The 21,313-nt window shown below is 35.4% G+C and overlaps 5 protein-coding genes across 6 annotated transcripts; 3 read left to right on the top strand and 2 right to left on the bottom strand.

The window, feature by feature from the left end:
* The first annotated feature begins 329 nt into the window (after positions 1–329).
* On the top strand, positions 330–3,085 carry Ints14 (integrator complex subunit 14). 2 transcript variants are annotated; one of them, XM_076321423.1, is made up of 7 exons: positions 330–688; positions 786–1,046; positions 1,122–1,446; positions 1,536–1,747; positions 1,821–2,075; positions 2,152–2,481; positions 2,551–3,085. In XM_076321423.1, the coding sequence occupies exons 2-7, from the start codon at positions 870–872 to the stop codon at positions 2,776–2,778; spliced, it is 1,527 nt and encodes a 508-aa protein (XP_076177538.1). In that variant the 5' UTR covers positions 330–688; positions 786–869; the 3' UTR covers positions 2,779–3,085. The 2 variants fall into 2 exon arrangements, with proteins under 2 accessions (XP_076177538.1, XP_076177537.1); XM_076321422.1 differs by having other exon boundaries at positions 330–692; positions 2,551–3,084.
* On the bottom strand, positions 2,790–3,890 carry LOC143151915 (pyroglutamyl-peptidase 1). Its single transcript, XM_076321424.1, has 2 exons — positions 3,423–3,890; positions 2,790–3,357 (listed from the first exon to the last, which is right to left on the bottom strand). Exons 1-2 carry the CDS (start codon positions 3,639–3,641, stop codon positions 2,968–2,970), a joined length of 609 nt encoding a protein of 202 aa, XP_076177539.1. The 5' UTR covers positions 3,642–3,890; the 3' UTR covers positions 2,790–2,967.
* Positions 3,891–4,011: 121 nt separating this feature from the next.
* Socs36e (Suppressor of cytokine signaling at 36E) lies at positions 4,012–8,129 on the top strand. Its single transcript, XM_076322183.1, has 6 exons — positions 4,012–4,305; positions 4,558–5,176; positions 5,268–5,581; positions 5,663–5,902; positions 5,979–6,245; positions 6,341–8,129. Exons 2-6 carry the CDS (start codon positions 4,705–4,707, stop codon positions 6,674–6,676), a joined length of 1,629 nt encoding a protein of 542 aa, XP_076178298.1. The 5' UTR covers positions 4,012–4,305; positions 4,558–4,704; the 3' UTR covers positions 6,677–8,129.
* A 1,188-nt stretch (positions 8,130–9,317) lies between these two features.
* Apf (purine phosphoribosyltransferase family protein Apf) lies at positions 9,318–10,172 on the bottom strand. Its single transcript, XM_076321752.1, has 2 exons — positions 9,918–10,172; positions 9,318–9,699 (listed from the first exon to the last, which is right to left on the bottom strand). Exons 1-2 carry the CDS (start codon positions 10,024–10,026, stop codon positions 9,383–9,385), a joined length of 426 nt encoding a protein of 141 aa, XP_076177867.1. The 5' UTR covers positions 10,027–10,172; the 3' UTR covers positions 9,318–9,382.
* A 7,293-nt stretch (positions 10,173–17,465) lies between these two features.
* Positions 17,466–19,140, top strand: LOC143152190 (ankyrin repeat domain-containing protein 16). Its single transcript, XM_076322022.1, has 3 exons — positions 17,466–18,020; positions 18,091–18,354; positions 18,761–19,140. The coding sequence occupies exons 1-3, from the start codon at positions 17,711–17,713 to the stop codon at positions 19,120–19,122; spliced, it is 936 nt and encodes a 311-aa protein (XP_076178137.1). The 5' UTR covers positions 17,466–17,710; the 3' UTR covers positions 19,123–19,140.
* Positions 19,141–21,313: the final 2,173 nt, after the last annotated feature.

The following is a 21,313-nucleotide window of genomic DNA, read 5'->3' on the forward strand; positions in this document are numbered from 1 at the left end:
AATAAGTTACCAATCTAACAAACAGATTATTTATTAAAGACGTATATTTGCACTTTAATACTTTTTTATTTATATCGTTTAAATAAAATATTCAAAATATTGTTTGCACATATTAGAATTCATTTTCAAAATGTAATGATATATATTATTAATAAATAATAGTCTAATCATTGAACGGATAATCTATTTCCAAAGAAACTGGGCGATGAAATAGTATAGCCATCTAGCGGAGAACTATAGATAGCCGGTACTAATTTTTCTACAAACTTGAGCATTTTGCCGTTAAGGGCACTGTCTGTACAATAATAGTTACAATAATAGCTTTAAAGGTGGTTCGGTCCATTCACCGCTAGATAGCTACATCGTTTCACTGGCCATGTTCCTTGTAAATAAATGTCGGTTAAAGGATAAAACTGTTATTTATTAAATATGTATCATTGCGTTTTAAGAATGAATTCCAATACGTGTAACCAATATTTGGTATATTTCATTTAAATGATATACATAAATGTATTAAAGTGCGGTTATATGTATTTAATAAATAATCTGTTCATTGGAACGACAACTTATAAAGTTTAAATAACGTCAGCTAGCGTTTTACTCGCGCAAAGACTAGAAATTTATAAAGAAGAATATGTATTTAGCGTGTCGTATTTCCCTCAAACGGCAAGAATTAATGGACCTCTGTGTATGTATGTACACAAGTCAATTTACAGCTTGTAATAAAATTAAACAGTGTGTTTAACCTAAATATTTCATATCTTTATTAACCTACTGACTATTAGTTTTAGCCAACCAATGTACAAAGTTATTCTAAAGAACGGGTCAATGTAGACAGAATTTAACATTTTGATCTTTTGTGTACAAAAATGCCAACAGTTATAGCATTAGATGTATCTCTGTCAATGAGACGTCCAATATTAGTAAGTGGATCTGGTGACAATAATCAAAATGAACAATTGACAAGGCATCATTTAGCTGTACATGGGATAAATGCATTATTACATTATTTGCAAGTGAATTCAAAGTTGGAATTTGTATCTTTAGTAAGCATGTCTGTTTTCTAAGAAGTATTGCTTGGTTATTATTTTGAATTAAATATATTCTTTTTGTTGCTTCAGGTTGTCTTTTCTTCGTTGTATGAAGTTATTTGTCCATTTACTCGTGATTATGACAGCATACGTTCAAAATTACAAAACATAGAGGAATGTGATAAGACTTGCATAGAAACTGCTCTTCATGGTGTTAATAATGTTATTATGGCAGAGTGGGGTAATGCCACAGCTTGTCAAGTAGTATTAATCACAGATGGCAATCCTGGAGTAGGTCCAATGTCTTTAGGTGACTCTTTGAATTCTTTAAATGTAACAAGAGACGTAAATCCATTTCCTTTGCCTTTTCCTTATCCAGGAAAATTAAGCGTTGTATGCATTGCACCGCAACAAGGTATATGTAAAAAACAAGAGTTTTCAACATTATTTATCAAAAATTTATTAGTCCATAGTATATTTCTAAACTTTGATATACATTGTTAGATGCAGGTTTACATATGGGTTTACCACTTTATCAGCGATTAGTTGAGTTGGCTGGTGGTGATAGTGTAGTACTTGTACCTGAAGCACCACTTTCAAAGCATTCTGTCACAGCTTGTTTTCAGAAATTGGCAGAAAATAATTATGTTTCTTTTCAAGGATATTTAAAATGTGGAAATTTAGGTTCCTGCATTCTTTTATCGCCAGCACCTATGGTAAGCAATAAAATATGTAAGAAATGAACATTAGTTATTCTAGACTTGGCACAATATATGCATATTATTTTAGCCTTATACTAAAAAGACAGATTTTGAGTTAGTATCTGGCTTGATGATATCTAAAACCATAGAAATTTGTGGATTTATATCAGTAGCAGATGTTGGCAGTCCCAGTGCTATATCTAGACATTTAGTTTTACCATTAGCTACAGAGAAGAGTCCAAGTATGCAAGGTATATCTCTAGAAGAAGATTCAGATACAGATGAAAATGGGGATGAAGGAAAAATACCATCCTTCTGTGTATTATTACATGGAGCATTGAAGGTAGTACTTCAAAAAATTTAATTTTTATTCTTTAGTTACCAAAAATATGTTATAGACTAATGTATACTTACTACAGGTTGAAAATATGGTAGCGCTTTGTTTGTTAAATAATGAATGGTATGGTTTTATATACTCATGGGCAGATACCAAAAAAAAATCAAACTTAATGTTAACTGTATTAGAACCCGGCCTAGACGTTGTACCCTGGTTAGGTAATTTCAGTAATTTAGGTCCAGTTGATGCAGCCAAAGGTGCAGCTGTTAGTTTTCCAGTTAGACCAAATGAAAAAAGAAGTTACACTCAGAATGCACCTTCTTGGATTCGCCAAGTTGGTTTGCAATCTGATATTCAGAAAATTTTAAGGCACGCGAGAAAATTGCCTGAAAAAACACAAAACTTTTATAAGGTAAGATGATTGTATGTAAAATGTGAATTGTGAAATTCCTCGACCTCTGATGTTCAAATTTTTATACAGGAAGTAAATCGATTGCGTAGAGCTGCTGCATCAATGGGTTTTGTGGAACTTTTAGAAGGATTGGCATGCATTTTAGAGAGAGAATGTACATTACTACCTCCAAATTTGAATCCTGACTGTACAATTCAAATGGGTCATGTAGCTTCTATGATAAGAAAATCTGAATTTCTGGAACTTAGATATAATATACCTCCCGCGCGTACTAGATTTCAACATGGAGGATCATAGATGAGACAATAGTATTTGTAATACATTATTATATTTACATAAAACAATAATAATTTCTATATTAAAAACAATTTGAATGTTTTACATTTTGCCAATTTTTATTAAAAATACATTTCATAAGCTATTTCTGAGAAATCACTTGAATTATAACTTTAATGTCAAAAAGCCTTATTCAGCAGAACTTCTTAATTATGTTTCGCTCACGCATTTAATCATACAACATAAAATGTGATGTAAGCCTTTTGCAGTTTGAAGGCTTGAGTATTTATTAAAATCAGGAACATGAACAAACAGTGTCTTCATAGATTCTATCTGTAGAGATTTGTAAAATATATATTCACATAAATATCTGCCTGCATCATATGAAACACAGGCATTGCACTTTGTTTTACTTGAATCTTTATTAACTATATCACAAATTGTATCGACATCAATGTTAGTTTTTAATATCTTGGGTGCAATTGTACTTTCATCCGGACATTTATTATGTATGTCTTGTCTTACATACCCACTACTATGTGCACAAGATTCTAGAGTTAAACAATTTGCTTTGTGTGATACACCTACATGTAAAATTACCTGCAAAAAAGAATTCCTTATACTTTAAATAACGTGATACAATTAAATTAGAAGTAAAGATTTACTGTAGGATTGTATTCTTTCCAAAGTTTAGGTAGATAATTTGCTACATCCTCGTACGAAACTGGAATTTCTTTGATTATCAATTTAACATCCTTTAGCTCTTTCGAATTTACAGATAATTTACTTAATTCTTTCACAGCTTCCCAGCTGGCGTTAATAGCGTGATTGTCAAATGGGCCAAATCCTGTTATTAAAGCTGTGTATTTAAAATTAAGATCCATTATTAATTCCTGTTATTACATTAAAAACCGTCCATCTTTGTTTTACATTTTTGAGTAACTTAAGTCTATAAATATGTAATACTTGAAATCTATTTTTGTTTGCCAAAAAAAGAATTTAGTTATTCCTTTAGCAGAAATAAAATGAGCACATTGTATTTTTCTTTTTTTTTAATTCCCATTTAAGATATTTACGCATATGAACAGTATACACTATATAGAGGGCATTTAAAACTGTTGTTTGTAGTGTACATACACGTCTCTCTATATACTTGAAATCTAAACTTAATTTCTTATTCCAACGTATGAAACACTATCTAGTTTGTGCTTTACCAATGATACACGAGAAAGAACCAGTTAGGGAAAATGGCTGACTATGCATTAGGTCATGTTTTGACAATTTTACTTCTTTGATTACAATAGTTGAAAAACAGTGGGTTATATTTTAAAATATGATTTTGATTGTGCCGTGAGACAAATACTTCAGCGAAGATTGAAAATATCTGTCAATGCACGTGTTCTGATAGGCCAAGAAAATCCTGTCAAAACTTGTCTGGACGTGTTTTAAGTAGCTGCCATCAGGAAATATTCATTATGAACGCCTGAAAAAGTTTCTTAACAGCCTTCGTGAGGAAATTATTAATATAATAGAATTTTTATACTATTGGTAAATATATATTTACATTTATATTTTGTAAAGGATAATAGGTTTATTATTTTTTGCTGAAACTTTTGTATTAAAATCTAAACAGTTTGCAACATGATTTTATTTCATTAAAAAACAAAAAATACATAAATTGATTAACAATTGTTTTGTGCATGTATATGATGTATATGTTAAAAACAAATATTTTTTATGTCGTATAATGTTAAATATTTTACATTATAATAAATATCAATTTAACATATTTTGTTTTAGATGATCAAAAATTCATACTGATTAGTAACTTATGTGATATAATATAATGATATCGTATAATATGAAAGTATTTATAATATTTCTATAAAAGAGAGATATAAATGATATACTTTTGAGGCAATAAGATGCCTGTCAATCCATTTAATAATGGGACAGCATTTCGCTAGTCTCAGAGAATTTTTTAGAATGGATGGTGAACGGCAGTCTTCCGAAGTATGTACTAATGTTATTCAATCATCACAATTAGAAATGATGAATCAAGATGGTATAGAAAATTTACATGATAATAAAAATAATGGAAATGTACCTGCATTAAACTCAAATTTGTTCTTGCATGGTGAATGCAAGCTGGATGGAAATTTGGACAACGATCGTTTAAATTTAGATTTAGATAACCATAATTCTAAATTTGAAACCTTATATAGTCAACCAGTTGAAACTCAGGATTCAAAGCAAATTTGTAGCAATGGAAATGTTACTAGCGATATACGTTTCAAACAACAAGAGGCATGTTGCAGCAGTTCAGAGGGTAGTAATACTAGTAGTAGTTCAGAAGATAGTCCTGTAAATCCTCCTTTAAGAAGATCTTCTAAGACTTTATCGTTTGGAAAACGAAAAGGTAGGAAATATGTTTCTTTTATTCTTTTCTATTCATGTGTTTGCTTGTTAAAAGTTTCAGTCTTTTAATATATATGATTTAATGTGTTTAGGTAAACAACGTAATAAGGATCAAAGTCCAGTGTGTACCCATGTTTTATCTTCGAAGAAGAAACGAAGCAACTGGGTGTTAAAATTTAACTGTGCCAAGAGCAAAGGTTCTAAAAGTACGGACATTATTCCCGGTCATGGAAATAATAGTTCGGATTGCGTGTGCACTGGTTATAGAAGAACTGAAGAGCATTCTATGGGCGCTGGTGTTATATTTAACAGTCGATCTGCTCCACAAAGTCCAGTGCTTGGGCCACTTCCACCCAGTCCTGTAATTGATCTTTCAAGGTTCAATCCAGAAGAGTTTCCAATGGAAGTATGTAATTTTTTTTTTTTTTTGTGAAAACACTTTCATGCGTGCACGTGTGTCACATTATTTTGATACATTTTATTGCAGGATTGTGATGAAAGAGCTCGATTACAGCGTGCACGCGAAATGGAGGAAGGTGTTGAACCTCCTCCTGGTTATAAGCCTAATTATCCTTCAGGAATACAAGTTCATCCAAATGGAATAACAGTAGATAGTTTAGCGGCGTTATTTCAAGCACATGCTGGCATACAAGCTGCTGCACTCACAGCATTATCACAAATCGATTTCACTTTAATTCCAAACATCGAAAGGCTGGCACATACACAGGTAGACTAATCAGTTTATATTTAAAAACAACAAAGTAAATCATATCCTGTGGTAACATACATTTACGTACTTACAGGTTGATTACGTTCATTGTCTTGTACCAGACCTCAGATCAATTACAGCTTGTTCTTTTTATTGGGGTAAAATGGATAGATATGAAGCAGAACGTTTATTAGAAGACAAACAAGAAGGCACGTTCTTGTTGCGAGATTCAGCTCAAGAGGAGTACCTGTTTTCTGTTAGTTTTCGAAAATATGGACGTTCTCTGCATGCGCGAATTGAACAGTGGAATCATAAATTTAGTTTCGATTCGCATGATCCAGGCGTTTATGCTTCGGAAACGGTACGTCGAAGAAATATTTTGGTAGGAAAAGAAAGATGTTAAACTGTAGTCAAAATATTTAACGACATTTTAACGCTCAATGTATGCTTTTGCAGGTGTGTGGTTTAATCGAACATTATAAGGATCCATCTTGTTGTATGTTTTTTGAACCTATGCTCACGATACCATTGCATCGAAATTTTGCTTTCCCGTTACAACACTTGTGTCGAGCAGTAATAACTACGCGAACGACATACGACGGTATAAATAAGCTGCAATTGCCAAAGACGCTTAAAAGTTATCTCAAGGAATACCATTACAAGCAAAGGGTACGAGTCAGGCGATTGGATACTGAAAACGATTTGCAGTCAGATGGAAGATCCATATCATACAGTAGTTCCCGCTGTCAAGTAGCAAAATCGGGACCGCCAATTATCTTGAAAGCGGGTTAAGGTAGCGAATTTTGTGTTGCATCTGTCTCGAACTCAAATAAGCCGCTCGAAGAGGAGAGTGAATGAATGGTATAGATCGAGAGTGAGCAAGATCGAACAATGGCGAATAAGCCTCGCATTATTTGCACTTGATGATCGAAACTTTAAAGTGATTCCGCACGCGTATTGGTGTATTGACCGCTAGTGTAAAATAAAATGTTTTATATCTTCCATTTTATCTTTGTGAGATTATTATCAATGAATTGGCGAGGTTTTCTCGATGAGAATGAATCCAAATACGATGTGATTCGGACTATTTTAAATTATATATTATTCGAATCATTTTTAAAAAACTTTCAACTACGTATGATTGAAACTTGTTCAAATAAAATTGTTTTTGGAGTCCGTTTTACAGAGGAAACTGAATTAATCTATTGATAATACTCTTACGAATATATATGGACAAATATAAAAAATGTTATTTTCATTAGAGGATACATGTGCGTAGTTTATCGCTCTCATCTGGGACGGTCAGCTCCCCGAGCTGAGTAAATATAAACAATGACGGAAACGATTCGAAAACATGAATCTGAAATAAGAATTGGCTCTTGAAAGCGGGAACTGCTGTATTTATCTTTAATATGAGTCTCTGTATTCATATTCAATAGAAATATCATATGTTACTTTATTAATTTTTCATTCGCATCTACCACTTTATTACAGTTATACATGGCATATGTACAGTATTGGGACCAATATCACTGCCAGGAGTGTCGATACTTACAAAAAATGTATTGATTTTGCGCGACTGTTGAAAAATTTAAGAAATTATCTTTTTCTTAATATTGTCCGTCCTTTTTTTTCATTCTACATTTTTGAATAAGATTCTTCTACTATTATGGGCTTGCGATTGTATTTACATTCCTATGATAAGTATCGATAATTTTTTAATGAAATATCTGATTTAAGGATTGCAGAAAAGAACGATTTGGATCCACTATTATCATATGCACAGTATTATAGGGCTGAGTCGGAATTCTTTTCGACTCTTCTTTCAAGAAAATGATTGCAATATTAGCAAGTAAACCATACATATTCTGCATAAAACAGAACAGTAGCTTAATTTAAACAGTAGCTATCATTTTAATCCTATCAACATCTACATTCACATCACAGATATATAAACTGATTTGGAAAAAGCAACATGTAAATACATTACAATGGCCGCTTGAGATACACAACATACTCTAAGTTTTATGTGTTTTAGTGATTAAATTTTTATTATTATGTTTCTCAACATTTATTTGTAATTTAACTTAATCAATATTCATACAGAATACAATTGAATTTATACGTTAATTGTGTTTGTAAGAAATTATAATGCCCGAAGTCCAATATCAAGATTTATTTGTTTCTGAATATATTCATTAAACTTTACCTTTCAAAAAATTTGATTCATATTACTCCTATTGTGCCTACTTACATGCAAAATATCATTATTGAAAAACTGTCTGTGTTCATGTTTATCAAATTAAATATAAAAAAAAGATGAAATTGTGTACATATAAGTTATCTTTGACCTTGATATAGTAATTTCCATAAAAAATATATTATTCAGTTTTTAGAAATCATTAGAAATCAGTTTTTCATTTTAATAACTAACAACTAATCATATTATAAAAATATGCGTTAAACTATAAAATGCATAAGATTCAGTTATTTGTTCTTCATGTAATGATTTTTTAATGAAAATAAAAGTCAGATATTTTTCAATTGCACATACTTCACCTTTTAATATCTAATATAACAAATTACACGTACAATTATAAAGAAAAACATGTGTTTCACTTTCTGTATCATGTAAAATGATTTTGTGCTTTTTTTTCTTTCAAGTATGCACTGTATATTGCATAGCTGGCAGTAATACTTTATAATTAAACAAAAAAAAGGCAAAGAAAATTGAAATAAAAAATATATCTATATTTGATATAGGAATTGATACATTTTGTTTTTCAAATACATGTTTATGAATAAGAATAATGATTCTAACTTTAAAGTTTTACACAATGTTTAAGATTTGTACACTATACATATATTAAAATAATTGCAAGAAATTTTGAGATTTTGATTCTTAATATTAGAAGTAATGGAAAATCCTTTCAGTAAAATTACACAATATAAGGTCCAAAGTAAGAAATAGTAAAGAACAATTATAAATAACATGACTTTATGAAAAAATTGTGATAGTCGTTTATGTAAAACATCAAGTAATGATCATTTTAATGCATGAGTTGCAAAAAAGTTTATACATTTTTAAAAGGATACGGATAAAATTTCTTTCCCATTTTTCAACCATATATAGTTCCGTAACAAGCATGTATCTAAAATACCAATATTTTAAGAACGACAATAACTTTCGTAAAGGATTAATCATATTTGCAAATGTAACACGTTTAAATCAAAGCAACAAGGTTAAGTTACTACGTAAAATGTACCGCGCCATGACACATTTCAAGCTATTTACCAACTCTTAAAAAGATAAAAGCTGTAAGTCAAGTTCGATCATATAAATTTTAAACCAAAATTTTGAGATGCTCAACCAAGAACTTGGTTGAAGCATCTTGCAGCATTACAAAAGGATAAATAATAATATAGTAAGAAATACAGTTGAATATATTATTTTTATTAAGTACAGTTAACAAGTATTTCGGAAAAGTACTATATACATTAAGAAATATTCCTAAGTATATAATCGTCGAAAGTTTTCAACGTGTTCTGTAACTCTTCATACTTAGCCACGGAACAAGCTTCTTCAAGTGGAAGCCATTTGAACGCTTGATGTTCATGTGACAATTGGATAGGCTTATCACAATTTTTTAGTTCTGCTAGCCAATAAATGACAATTTTCGGTAATCCTTTCACTTTATAATTCAATTCTTGTTTCGCATCTTCGAAAATCCTGAGATCATGGGCTACTAAGCCAGTTTCTTCCTCTGTTTCACGTAGTGCAGTTTCTAAGTTCGTTTCCCCACAATCTGCAATACCTATGAGCAAAATACGGAAAATAAACGTGTTATTCGATTGTTTGTAAACGGAGCATTTTATCGGTTTGGTTTCCTAATTCCTTTAATTTTGAATAAAGGAGACGTATCCCTTTTCGACGTGAGTTATGGAAATTTTAGTTACTAGTTGTTTCTGAGTAAAGGTTATGTGTCAAGCAGCTACACGATGTATAAAAATGATCTCATTATGTCGTAAGAACCTTTTGGTGGTGTCCAATGACGTTCGTTGTATGAGGTTTGTATTAAAAGATATTCAATTGTTCCCCGTATTCGACGAAATATGACGAAACCACAAGCGAGTAACTCCATGATATACTCGTAGAAATTAACTGCAATTATTTATTATCCCTTACTTGTTTATATATATTATAAAGTGATTTAAAACTGTTAAAATGTGAATATTCAGCCGTCACGCTTATGACAAGCATGGGTTTTGATTGGAGAAAGTTAAACTCCTATATTTAAAAGTAAAAGAGAGAGTCATCTTCTGTTTGATAGAGGCGTCAGGTACTTGTTGTCTCAAGCCTCCGCTCGGCAAGGTAGAGCGACGGTGTCGCAACAGATGTAATTTTTGTGTCGATATCTAGCGTAAATAGAAATTATTTCTCGACAAACTTGGGCGGTTCGCCACAGATTGAGCCACTTACATTATATGTGCAACGAAATTGGTTTATTAAGTGATTTTGTAAACAATTGTTGGAAATTCTCTGAACATTGTCTAAGCTGTATTATTGGTCTATTAAATATATTTTTTATATTAACTTTATTTACTTGTCTACTCGCCTATCATGTACTCCTAATATCAAAGTTCCAAAATCAGCGAAAAATTCGAGTAAATGTACAGAAATTTTCCAAAATTTTTGTCCGTAATTACGACTTTGGTATTAGGAGAACATGATGTGCGAGGAGGTATTCCTATCGTGCCACTTCTTGGAAATGACGTCAAATTCCAATAATTTCCGTGAATTAAAATTTTGCGGTATTTTCAAATCAAATTCTCTCATCTTCTCCTAAAATTTTTCCATAACTTTGCAGATTTCTCAATATTTTGATGTTTATTTATTATAATTATTAACAACCATCGTAGGACCATAGTTTAAACAATTATTAACAATGTCCTAGTATAAATAATGGCTTAAAAGCCATAAATTTCTTGAAATATCCGCTTAAATCGTACAAATGAAATCGAAGAAACCGTGCGATAAAATAAATGAATATTTCTCTACATATCGGAATTATAGTTTGTATGTATGCAAATATATTCTGAACCCGCAATTACAAATCCCTGTAACGTGGTAATTACATGTGTTGCCATCTATTGGAGAAAGGGTTAAACTACACTTAAGGGGTGAAAACACCTGGCGGAGAAACGCTCAAGTTTGTCGAGGAATTGTTCTGACTTTCATCAATAGATGGCTCCACAAGCATTATTTACCGACATTACAGATAAGTATCTCCTTTCGAAAGCCATTCCCTACCGCGCGATAAAGTAAATGAATATTTCTCTACATATCGAAATTATTGTTTGTATGCATGCAAATATATTCTGAACGCGCAATTCCAACCATTTGTAACGTGGTAATTATATGGGTTGTCATTTATTGGAGAACATGTTTGTTAATCTTCGCGATTGTTACTAACATTTATACATGTTCCCAAAATTAATCAAACAATATGTATGTTATTTATGCATTATAAATGATTAAGTAACTTATAGAAATTGATTTTGATCGAGATTCAAAGTAAAAACTTGTTTCGTGAAATTTTAAAGCACCGAAAGTAATAATTGTCTACTTAGTGCGATAATTTACCATTTATTTAATTCTCATAACTTACACAATACGTGTAGAAGTTGTATTTTTTACACAAAAGTGCTGAAATTCGATTAATCGCTTTTCTATACAGAAAAATCATCGTGATAAACATTTGTGAGTCGATAATCGATACGTGAAGCCTTGATTTCGAGGTATTAAAGATTTTTTTTAATGTATAAAGGAAGGCTAGAATATACCGTGGAAGGTTTAATTTTACATTTATTCGAAAGATGAAGCATACAAGAGTTTGTACAAAAATATTTATTTATTTTATCGCACGGTAGGGAATATCATACAAATGGAATTACTTATCTCTAATGTCGGTAAATTATGCTTGTTGCGCCATCTATTCGTGGAAATTAGAACAATTCCTCGACAAACTTGAGCGTTTCTCCGCCAGAGGTTTTCATACCTTAAGCGTAGTTTACCAATTCTCCAGTAGATGGCAACTCACTTCATTGCCGTGTGACATATGTGTGTCACTGAGCGTGCAGAACGTATATTCATGCATGCAAACTATAAATTCGATATGTAGAGAAATATTCATTTATTTTATCGCACGGTTTCTTCGATTGTCTTTGTTCGATCTAATCGAATATTTCTATAAAATGATATTTTAAGCCATTATTTGTACTAGAACATTGTTAATAATTGTTTAAACTATGGTCCTACGACGGTTTTTAATAGTTATGATAAATATACGTCAAGATATTGCGAAATCTTCGAAGCCGAACGGTTTCAGTAAATTTTTGTTTATCCACGCGATTGTTATTAACATTTATGCATGTTCCCAATATTGATCGAACAATGTGCATCTTATTTATGTATTGCAATTAATTAAGAAACTTATAGAAATTGATTTTGATCGAGACTCGATGTTAAAACGTGTTTCGTAAAGTTTTAAAGCATGGAAAGTAACAATTGTTCATTAAATACATTAATTTAACATTTGTTTAATTCTTATAATTTACACAATACGCGTAGAAGTTGTGTTTTGTACATAAAAGTGCCGAAATTTAATTAATCGCTTTTTTAGATAGAAAAATCATCGCGATGAAGACTTGTGAATCGATAATCGATACCTGTAGCCTTGACAATGTTGGTTGTAGATCAATGAAAAATTCCATCACGAACAAAGAATATTGAAACAAAATGATATTTTTAGGCATTATTTATACTGGGACATTATTAATAATTGTTTAAACTACGGTCCTACGACGGTTGTTGATAATTATGATAAATAAACTACAGGATATTGCGAAATCTGCAAAGGGGAATGTTTTCAGTGAATTTTTGTACATCCACGCGATTGCTATTAACATTTACGCATGTTCCAAACATTTGTGTAGCAGAATACATCTCATTTATGTATTGTAAATCATTGATTTGCCTATAGAAATTAAATTTGATCGTAAATTAAAGTAAAAGGTGGTATTCATATGTTCCTCGATTTTCGATCAAAACTAATAGTTATAAAGTGATTAATGATTTATAATGCACCAACAAGGTGCACATTGTCATGTTAATATTCGGAACATGCATAAATGTTAATAACAATCGCGGAATTGAACAAAAATTCACTGAAACTTCCTCCCCTCGCAGATTTCGCAATATTTTATTGTTTATTCATTATAATAATTAATAACCGTCGTGGCACCATAGTTTAAACAATTATTAACAATGTCCTAGTATAAACAATAGCTTAAACGCCATCAATTTCATGAAATATCCGCTTAAATCGTACAAATAAAATCGAAGTAACGGTAAGTCACCTTCTTCTCGAGGGTATAAATAGAACCTCCGGCTGCCGAAAATTTCATTCGCCCGGGAGCCTCCGCGGCGGACGGAGCTCCCACTCTGAGGGACCTCGACCCTCAGGGCCAGGGTGGCCCGACGCGGAGAAGGGCGGAAACGCCACTGATCCGCGGCGGGCTAGCGGAGGACCCTCCGGGAGGGGGTTGGCCGGCGCGGAGTAGCGCGGAACCGCCGCGTACCTGCGGAGGACCCGCGGCGGACAGAGCCCCTCCTCGGGGGACCCGGATCCTCCGGGCCGGGGTGGCCCGACGCGGAGACGGGCCGTACCGCGGGGTACTCGCGGAGGACCCGCGGGTGATCTGCGCCGACCAGCGCGAAGGAAGTTTGTTGGGTTTTTCCAAAAATTCTGAGAAATGACGTCATTTCCGTGAAATTTCGAAAATTCTCAGAAATGACGTCATTTCCAAGAAGTGGCGCGACAGGAATAGCTCCTCGCACTTCATGTTCTCCTGATACCAAAGTCTCGAAACTCGTTTAAAATTCGCGCCTAGAGGAAATTCTTGGAAATGACGTCATTTCCAAGAAGTGGCACGATAGGAATACCTCCTCGCACTTCATGTTCTCCTGATACCAAAGTCTCGAAAACCGTGAAAAATTCAAGTTAAAGTACAGAAACTCGTTTAAAATTCGCGCCTAGAGGAAATTCTTGGAAATGACGTCATTTCCAAGAAGTGGCACGATAGGAATACCTCCTCGCACTTCATGTTCTCCTGATACCAAAGTCTCGAAAACCGTGAAAAATTCAAGTTAAAGTACAGAAACTCGTTTAAAATTCGCGCCCAGAGGAAATTCTTGGAAATGACGTCATTTCCAAGAAGTGGCACCATAGGAATACCTCCTAGCACATCATGTTCTCCTGATACCAAAGTATCAATTTCGGACAAAAATTTTTGAAAATTACCGAACTTTGGCTAAAATTGTCGTCAATTTCGAGACTTTGGTATCAGGAGAACATGAAGTGCGAGGAGGTATTCCTATCGTGCCACTTCTTGGAAATGACGTCATTTCCAAGAATTTCCTCTAGGCGCGAATTTTAAACGAGTTTCGAGACTTTGGTATCAGGAGAACATGAAGTGCGAGGAGGTATTCCTGTCGCGCCACTTCTTGGAAATGACGTCATTTCTGAGAATTTTCGAAATTTCACGGAAATGACGTCATTTCTCAGAATTTTTGGAAAAACCCAACAAACTTCCTTCGCGCTGGTCGGCGCAGATCACCCGCGGGTCCTCCGCGAGTACCCCGCGGTACAGCCCGTCTCCGCGTCGGGCCACCCCGGCCCGGAGGATCCGGGTCCCCCGAGGAGGGGCTCTGTCCGCCGCGGGTCCTCCGCAGGTACGCGGCGGTTCCGCGCTACTCCGCGCCGGCCAACCCCCTCCCGGAGGGTCCTCCGCTAGCCCGCCGCGGGTCAGTGGCGTTTCCGCCCTTCTCCGCGTCGGGCCACCCTGGCCCTGAGGGTCGAGGTCCCTCAGAGTGGGAGCTCCGTCCGCCGCGGAGGCTCCCGGGCGAATGAAATTTTCGGCAGCCGGGGGTTCTATTTATACCCTCGAGAAGAAGGTGACTTACCGTTACTTCGATTTTATTTGTACGATTTAAGCGGATATTTCATGAAATTGATGGCGTTTAAGCTATTGTTTATACTAGGACATTGTTAATAATTGTTTAAACTATGGTGCCACGACGGTTATTAATTATTATAATGAATAAACAATAAAATATTGCGAAATCTGCGAGGGGAGGAAGTTTCAGTGAATTTTTGTTCAATTCCGCGATTGTTATTAACATTTATGCATGTTCCGAATATTAACATGACAATGTGCACCTTGTTGGTGCATTATAAATCATTAATCACTTTATAACTATTAGTTTTGATCGAAAATCGAGGAACATATGAATACCACCTTTTACTTTAATTTACGATCAAATTTAATTTCTATAGGCAAATCAATGATTTACAATACATAAATGAGATGTATTCTGCTACACAAATGTTTGGAACATGCGTAAATGTTAATAGCAATCGCGTGGATGTACAAAAATTCACTGAAAACATTCCCCTTTGCAGATTTCGCAATGTCCTGTAGTTTATTTATCATAATTATCAACAACCGTCGTAGGACCGTAGTTTAAACAATTATTAATAATGTCCCAGTATAAATAATGCCTAAAAATATCATTTTGTTTCAATATTCTTTGTTCGTGATGGAATTTTTCATTGATCTACAACCAACATTGTCAAGGCTACAGGTATCGATTATCGATTCACAAGTCTTCATCGCGATGATTTTTCTATCTAAAAAAGCGATTAATTAAATTTCGGCACTTTTATGTACAAAACACAACTTCTACGCGTATTGTGTAAATTATAAGAATTAAACAAATGTTAAATTAATGTATTTAATGAACAATTGTTACTTTCTATGCTTTAAAACTTTACGAAACACGTTTTAACATCGAGTCTCGATCAAAATCAATTTCTATAAGTTTCTTAATTAATTGCAATACATAAATAAGATGCACATTGTTCGATTAATTTTGAGAACATGTATAAATGTCAGTCACAATCGCGAAGATTAACAAACATGTTCTCCAATAGATGACAACCCATATAATTACCACGTTACAAATGGTTGGAATTGCGCGTTCAGAATATATTTGCATGCATACAAACAATAATTTCGATATGTAGGGAAATATTCATTTACTTTATCGCGCGGTAGGGAATGGCTTTCGAATGGAGATACTTATCTGTAATGTCGGTAGATAATGCTTGTGGAGCCATCTATTGGTGAAAGTCAGAACAATTCCTCGACAAACTTGAGCGTTTCTCCGCCAGGTGTTTTCACCCCTTAAGTGTAGTTTAACCCTTTCTCCAATAGATGGCAACACATGTAATTACCACGTTACAGGGATTTGTAATTGCGGGTTCCGAATAGATTTGTATACATACAGACTATAATTCCGATATGTAGAGAAATATTCATTTATTTTATCGCACGGTTTCTTCGATTTCATTTGTACGATTTAAGCGGATATTTCAAGAAATTGATGGCTTTTAAGCCATTATTTATACTAGGACATTGTTAATAATTGTTTAAACTATGGTCCTACGATTGTTGTTAATAATTATAATAAATAAACATCAAGATATTGAGAAATCTGCAAAGGCGAACGGTTTTCTACTCTCATATCATGTTCTCCTGATACTAAAGTTCCAAAATCGGCGAAAAATTTAAGCAAAATTTCAAAAATTCATTCGAAAATCCCGCAAAATGTTAATTCGCGAAAATTCCTGAAATTTGACGTCATTTCTAAGAATCCGCGAATTAGGAATACCTTCTCAGCTATCATGTGTTCCTGATACCAAAGTACGATTTCTGACCATACAACCGCATTTGAACTTGTCTGACATACACTCACATTTTTTACACGTTCGATCATGAATGAGGGTCATTCTACTTGTCTGGCCACGGACGGGGGCTGTACTACTTGTCCGACTAAGGGACGGGGACACACTACGTGTCTGGCCATTTACGGGACAATACTACTCGTCTGAATATAGACGGCACCATCTATTTGTCTCACCATTGACGGGGCAATACCACTCGTCTGAACATAGACAGGGCCACCTACTTTTCTGACTATGGACGGGGCAATACTACTTGTCTGACTTATCGGTATACAGTTTATCGGTAAATATTAACGAAACGATAAATGTTCAATTAGCGAAGCTCAATCGAAAACCGCGTTTGAAATCCAATTTCGGAAGAGCGAAAATATTACGCAAAAGATTTGTGCGATTTATGCGGGAATTGCGTTTTAATTTTGATTCCTGGAGTTTGTATTAAAAATAGTGTTCAGAATTGATGATTTTGTTCACGCGCTATAATCGAGGGATGTATCGATTATTTGCGCGCGCTCTAACCAAGGGAGGTATCAATTTTTTTGCACGTTGTGACCGAGGAAAGTATCAATTTTTGAGGACTCAAAGAACGAAGAGGACTTCATCGCCCTAACCAGTGTCGGATCTTTAATTTTAAACTTAGTCTAAACTAGTTTTAAGACCACCGTGTATGAATCTCTGTACTTTGTCAAGCAATTACCGAATAAGTATCTTATCGTTGCTCGCTCGCTAGTTTCTCAGTCCTCAAATAAGATGTCGCTCTTGGACATAGATATTTTACGAGGTCGGTATTTCAGATCGTGTAGCATCAACTGTCGTATATTCTATAATCCGTCTGTGCATTGTGTACACAAATGTTCGGTGCTCAACATACTTTGATATCCTATCGGATTTTTTAGAAGTATACTGTTCTCTTTCTTCGCCTAATGTGTATTTGTCTTTCATTACCGATTAAAAATTAAATATGTCTGTGGATATTAACCTATCGCGAGAATTCCTCCGTGCATGTCAAAGTGGGAACTTACCTAGAGTGGAAACTCTCGTGGTAAAACACGATCTCCAAGATTGGACGTTTCTTCGGCATTCTACTTCCGGCGACACTGCATTACACGTTGCCGCGCGAGAGGGCCATTTAAATGTCGTTCGCTATTTATGCTTGGCGTTTAAGAAACCGGATTTCCGAGTCGACGTTGCCAATAAAGATATGAAACGGCCGTTACACGAGGCGGCGCAATTCGTTCGTATCGACGTCGTTAAGTTTTTGATCGTGGAAGGTATTTATTTCGGAGGAAAATATCTTTCGACACCGGTGTACAATTCGTGTAACTGAATTTTCATTTAAAGGTGCAGCCGTAAACGCTTTGAAGCGCGCCGATTGGACTCCTCTTATGTTAGCGTGCACCAAAACCGGAACGGAAGCATACGAATGCATCGTTGCGCTCTTGAAAGCGGGAGCTGATCCATTTCTACGAAACAAGGATGGTTGGACGTCACTGCACATGGTTTGTCGTTCCGGCGATCGAAATGTTTTCGATCTATTGTTAAAACGATGCATTTCGCGCATTGATGATCGAAGTAATAACGGTCGTAGCGCTATGCATATCGCTGGTACTAATCACGCTGATATTTTTCTACGATTTAAATACAGGGAGAAAGAAAATCGTACTTATCGTCGAATTAATATTTCAACCCGATACAATTGATATTCAATCTCAATTTTAAGATCAAAATTATCAAAACAATGCGTATAGTAATCAAGCTGTTCAAATATCACGTAGATTCTTTCTTCCTAATTCTAATTGTCAATATGGCGACGCGTTCTAACCTGTACCCCTATTTTAACGATCCGTGCAAGTATAGAATAGTAGAAAAATAAAGACAAGTTTCGAGAGTCTTCCTAATTTTGATTCGACTATAGCAAACCGATTATAGACTGCCTAATAACTACAGTCGCTGTATTGAAACGATAGGTCCTAAATATATAATTTGCAGAACGAACTTTTAAACGTTTCAGCGTTTCACGGCCATAAGGGTATAATCGAACGACTCGCGGCCGTTTATCCGAGTTTGGTAGACGCCAGAGATTCTTCGGGGAACACTCCTCTTCACGAAGCGATAAAAGGAGGTCATCTAGCCGAGGTGGAACAAATCATCGAATTGGGGGCTGATACACGAGCGACGGACAATGTTGGTCAGACTATATTGCACGTGGCCGCTTTAACCGGAAACACGGACGCTGTTCGGTACATTTTGAAAAATAACCTAATCGATATTCACGCGGAAGCATTGTTCAACGTGACACCGCTGGTTGCTGCTTGTAGGAGCAACCGTGTAGATACGATCGAATGTTTGAAGGAGTTTGGAGCTGTAAAATAAGACCGTACTTTTTTTTTATCGTCGATACACGAGATATTTTTTCAATACTTCCACGTACGAGATGTTATCTTTATCGATGCTGACGTCAAAGTTCGTTTGCTGGTCAATACGTACGACTTCTGGACGATTTTAAGCACGAAATGCATTAATAAGAAGAGGTTGTAAGAGGATGGGATAGATTTAAGTGTACAGGCGGAGAGAAAAAGATCTCGCTTCACCGTGCAAGAGCGTGTAGGTTTGAACCAAGGAACGAGAGGTGCAGCGAAAGAGGTAACGAGAACGATATGGTGGAGGTAGTGCCTCGGGTGACCTTGAGCAGCCAATCCATGTGGGCACGTACTAGAACGCGTCGCGGTTCTCAACGTAACCTTATCTTATTCGCGTAGGTGATATCTACCAATTACGTTGACGAGTCACTTTTTATTCAGAGATTGGTACACATTTATTTATCCTTTTTTTTCCTGTATCAGACAGTCTTAAAGAAGCATACAAAAATGAAGAAACGGAGGCTCTTAGTAGATCGGAGATACCTAGATTTTACATTCTTCTTGTTCGGGTCTCTTCTTCTTTTCCTTTCTTCTTCTCCTTCTTCTTCTTCTTCTTCTTCTTCTTCTTCTTCTTCTTCTTCTTCTTCTTCTTCTTCTACTTCTTCTTCTTCTTCTTCTTTTTCTTCTTCTTCTTCTTCCTCTTCTTTTTTCTTCGTCATCCTCTTCGTCTTTCGCTGTTACGCTCTTCGGTCCTTCCCCTTTTTTTTCGTTTATTTCGCGCAGCGTACGCAGGCGGGCGATGGATTCACGGAGAAAGTTAACACGCGCGCGCGTCACGTTTCACTGGAACGTGTCCCGTGGGTTTTTGCCATCCTTCGACTATCACTTACGAAGAGAACATAAACGGTAAGATCACAGAATCTTTCATCGAAATTCTATGTATAATCGCGCGCCAGTTTTGTTTCGAAATTCTGCAACTCGACCGCTGCCGCTGCTGCTTCGTGTGTGTCTTTGGGTAAAACGGTTTAGAAAAAAGCCGATTCGAAAAATATTCCGACACTTTCAAGAGGTTGATGAGGGGGTTGAGCAGGAGTTGGACTGGAGGGGGAGGGTTTGGTGGGCGGTGTTGAGAGACAGGGGGTGGTTTGTGTGGGCGTGTGCGCGTACACAACATCCTTTCTCTGGCCGCCTACTCTGCTCCGATGCTTTCGTTCTTTTTTCAATTTTTTTCTCTTTTACGCGCGCGAAACGGAAGCTTATGGTTCGCTAAGTATCTCGTGGGCACGATAGCGGTTCGTTTGGAAACTCGTTCGGCTGCGGAAAGGAGACGAGCAGGGGGAGGGGATGGGGCAGAAAACTAACGAAGAGACAATGCATACGATCGAAAGGAACGTATCTCGAGATTGAACAGTACGGACAGGTGTACTCGATCAGAGAGAAGATCAGCGTTGCGCCTGTTTCGTCGCGTGAATGAGGACATGTCAGGAAAGAAATAGACAGAGATGGATAGATGGATAGATGGATAGATGGATAGATGGATAGATGGATAGATGGATAGATGGATAGATGGATAGATGGATAGATGGATAGATGGATAGATGGATAGATGGATAGATGGATAGATGGATAGATGGATAGATGGATAGATGGATAGATGGATAGATGGATAGATGGATAGATGGATAGATGGATAGATGGATAGATGGATAGATGGATAGATGGATAGATGGATAGATGGATAGATGGATAGATGGATAGATGGATAGATGGATAGATGGATAGATGGATAGATGGATAGATGGATAGATGGATAGATGGATAGATGGATAGATGGATAGATGGATAGATGGATAGATGGATAGATGGATAGATGGATAGATGGATAGATGGATAGAGAGAGAGAGAGAGAGAGAGAGATGTGTGTTTGTGTGTGTGAGGGAATGAGTCGGGAGAGGGAGGGAGGAGGATATTTATATTTATAAAACGGCTAAGGATAAAACATGCACTGTATATCTGTCCATCTGATTAATTGTTGCACATTTCCATCGTCTTATTTCTTTTTGCTTCTAAACCCTCTCGCATGGCTCAATACTTTCGCTTTTTCGACCCTATTCCCCTAAACGTTTCTCTCTCGTGGCGGTATCCTAAATGCACGGACAAGTGTGCTCCAGTTCGTGTTTAATTTTATTCTCTTTCTTTTTTTT

The sequence above is a fragment of the Ptiloglossa arizonensis genome, chromosome 10, assembly GCF_051014685.1.
Source record: "Ptiloglossa arizonensis isolate GNS036 chromosome 10, iyPtiAriz1_principal, whole genome shotgun sequence".
NCBI classification, from domain to species: domain Eukaryota; kingdom Metazoa; phylum Arthropoda; class Insecta; order Hymenoptera; family Colletidae; genus Ptiloglossa; species Ptiloglossa arizonensis.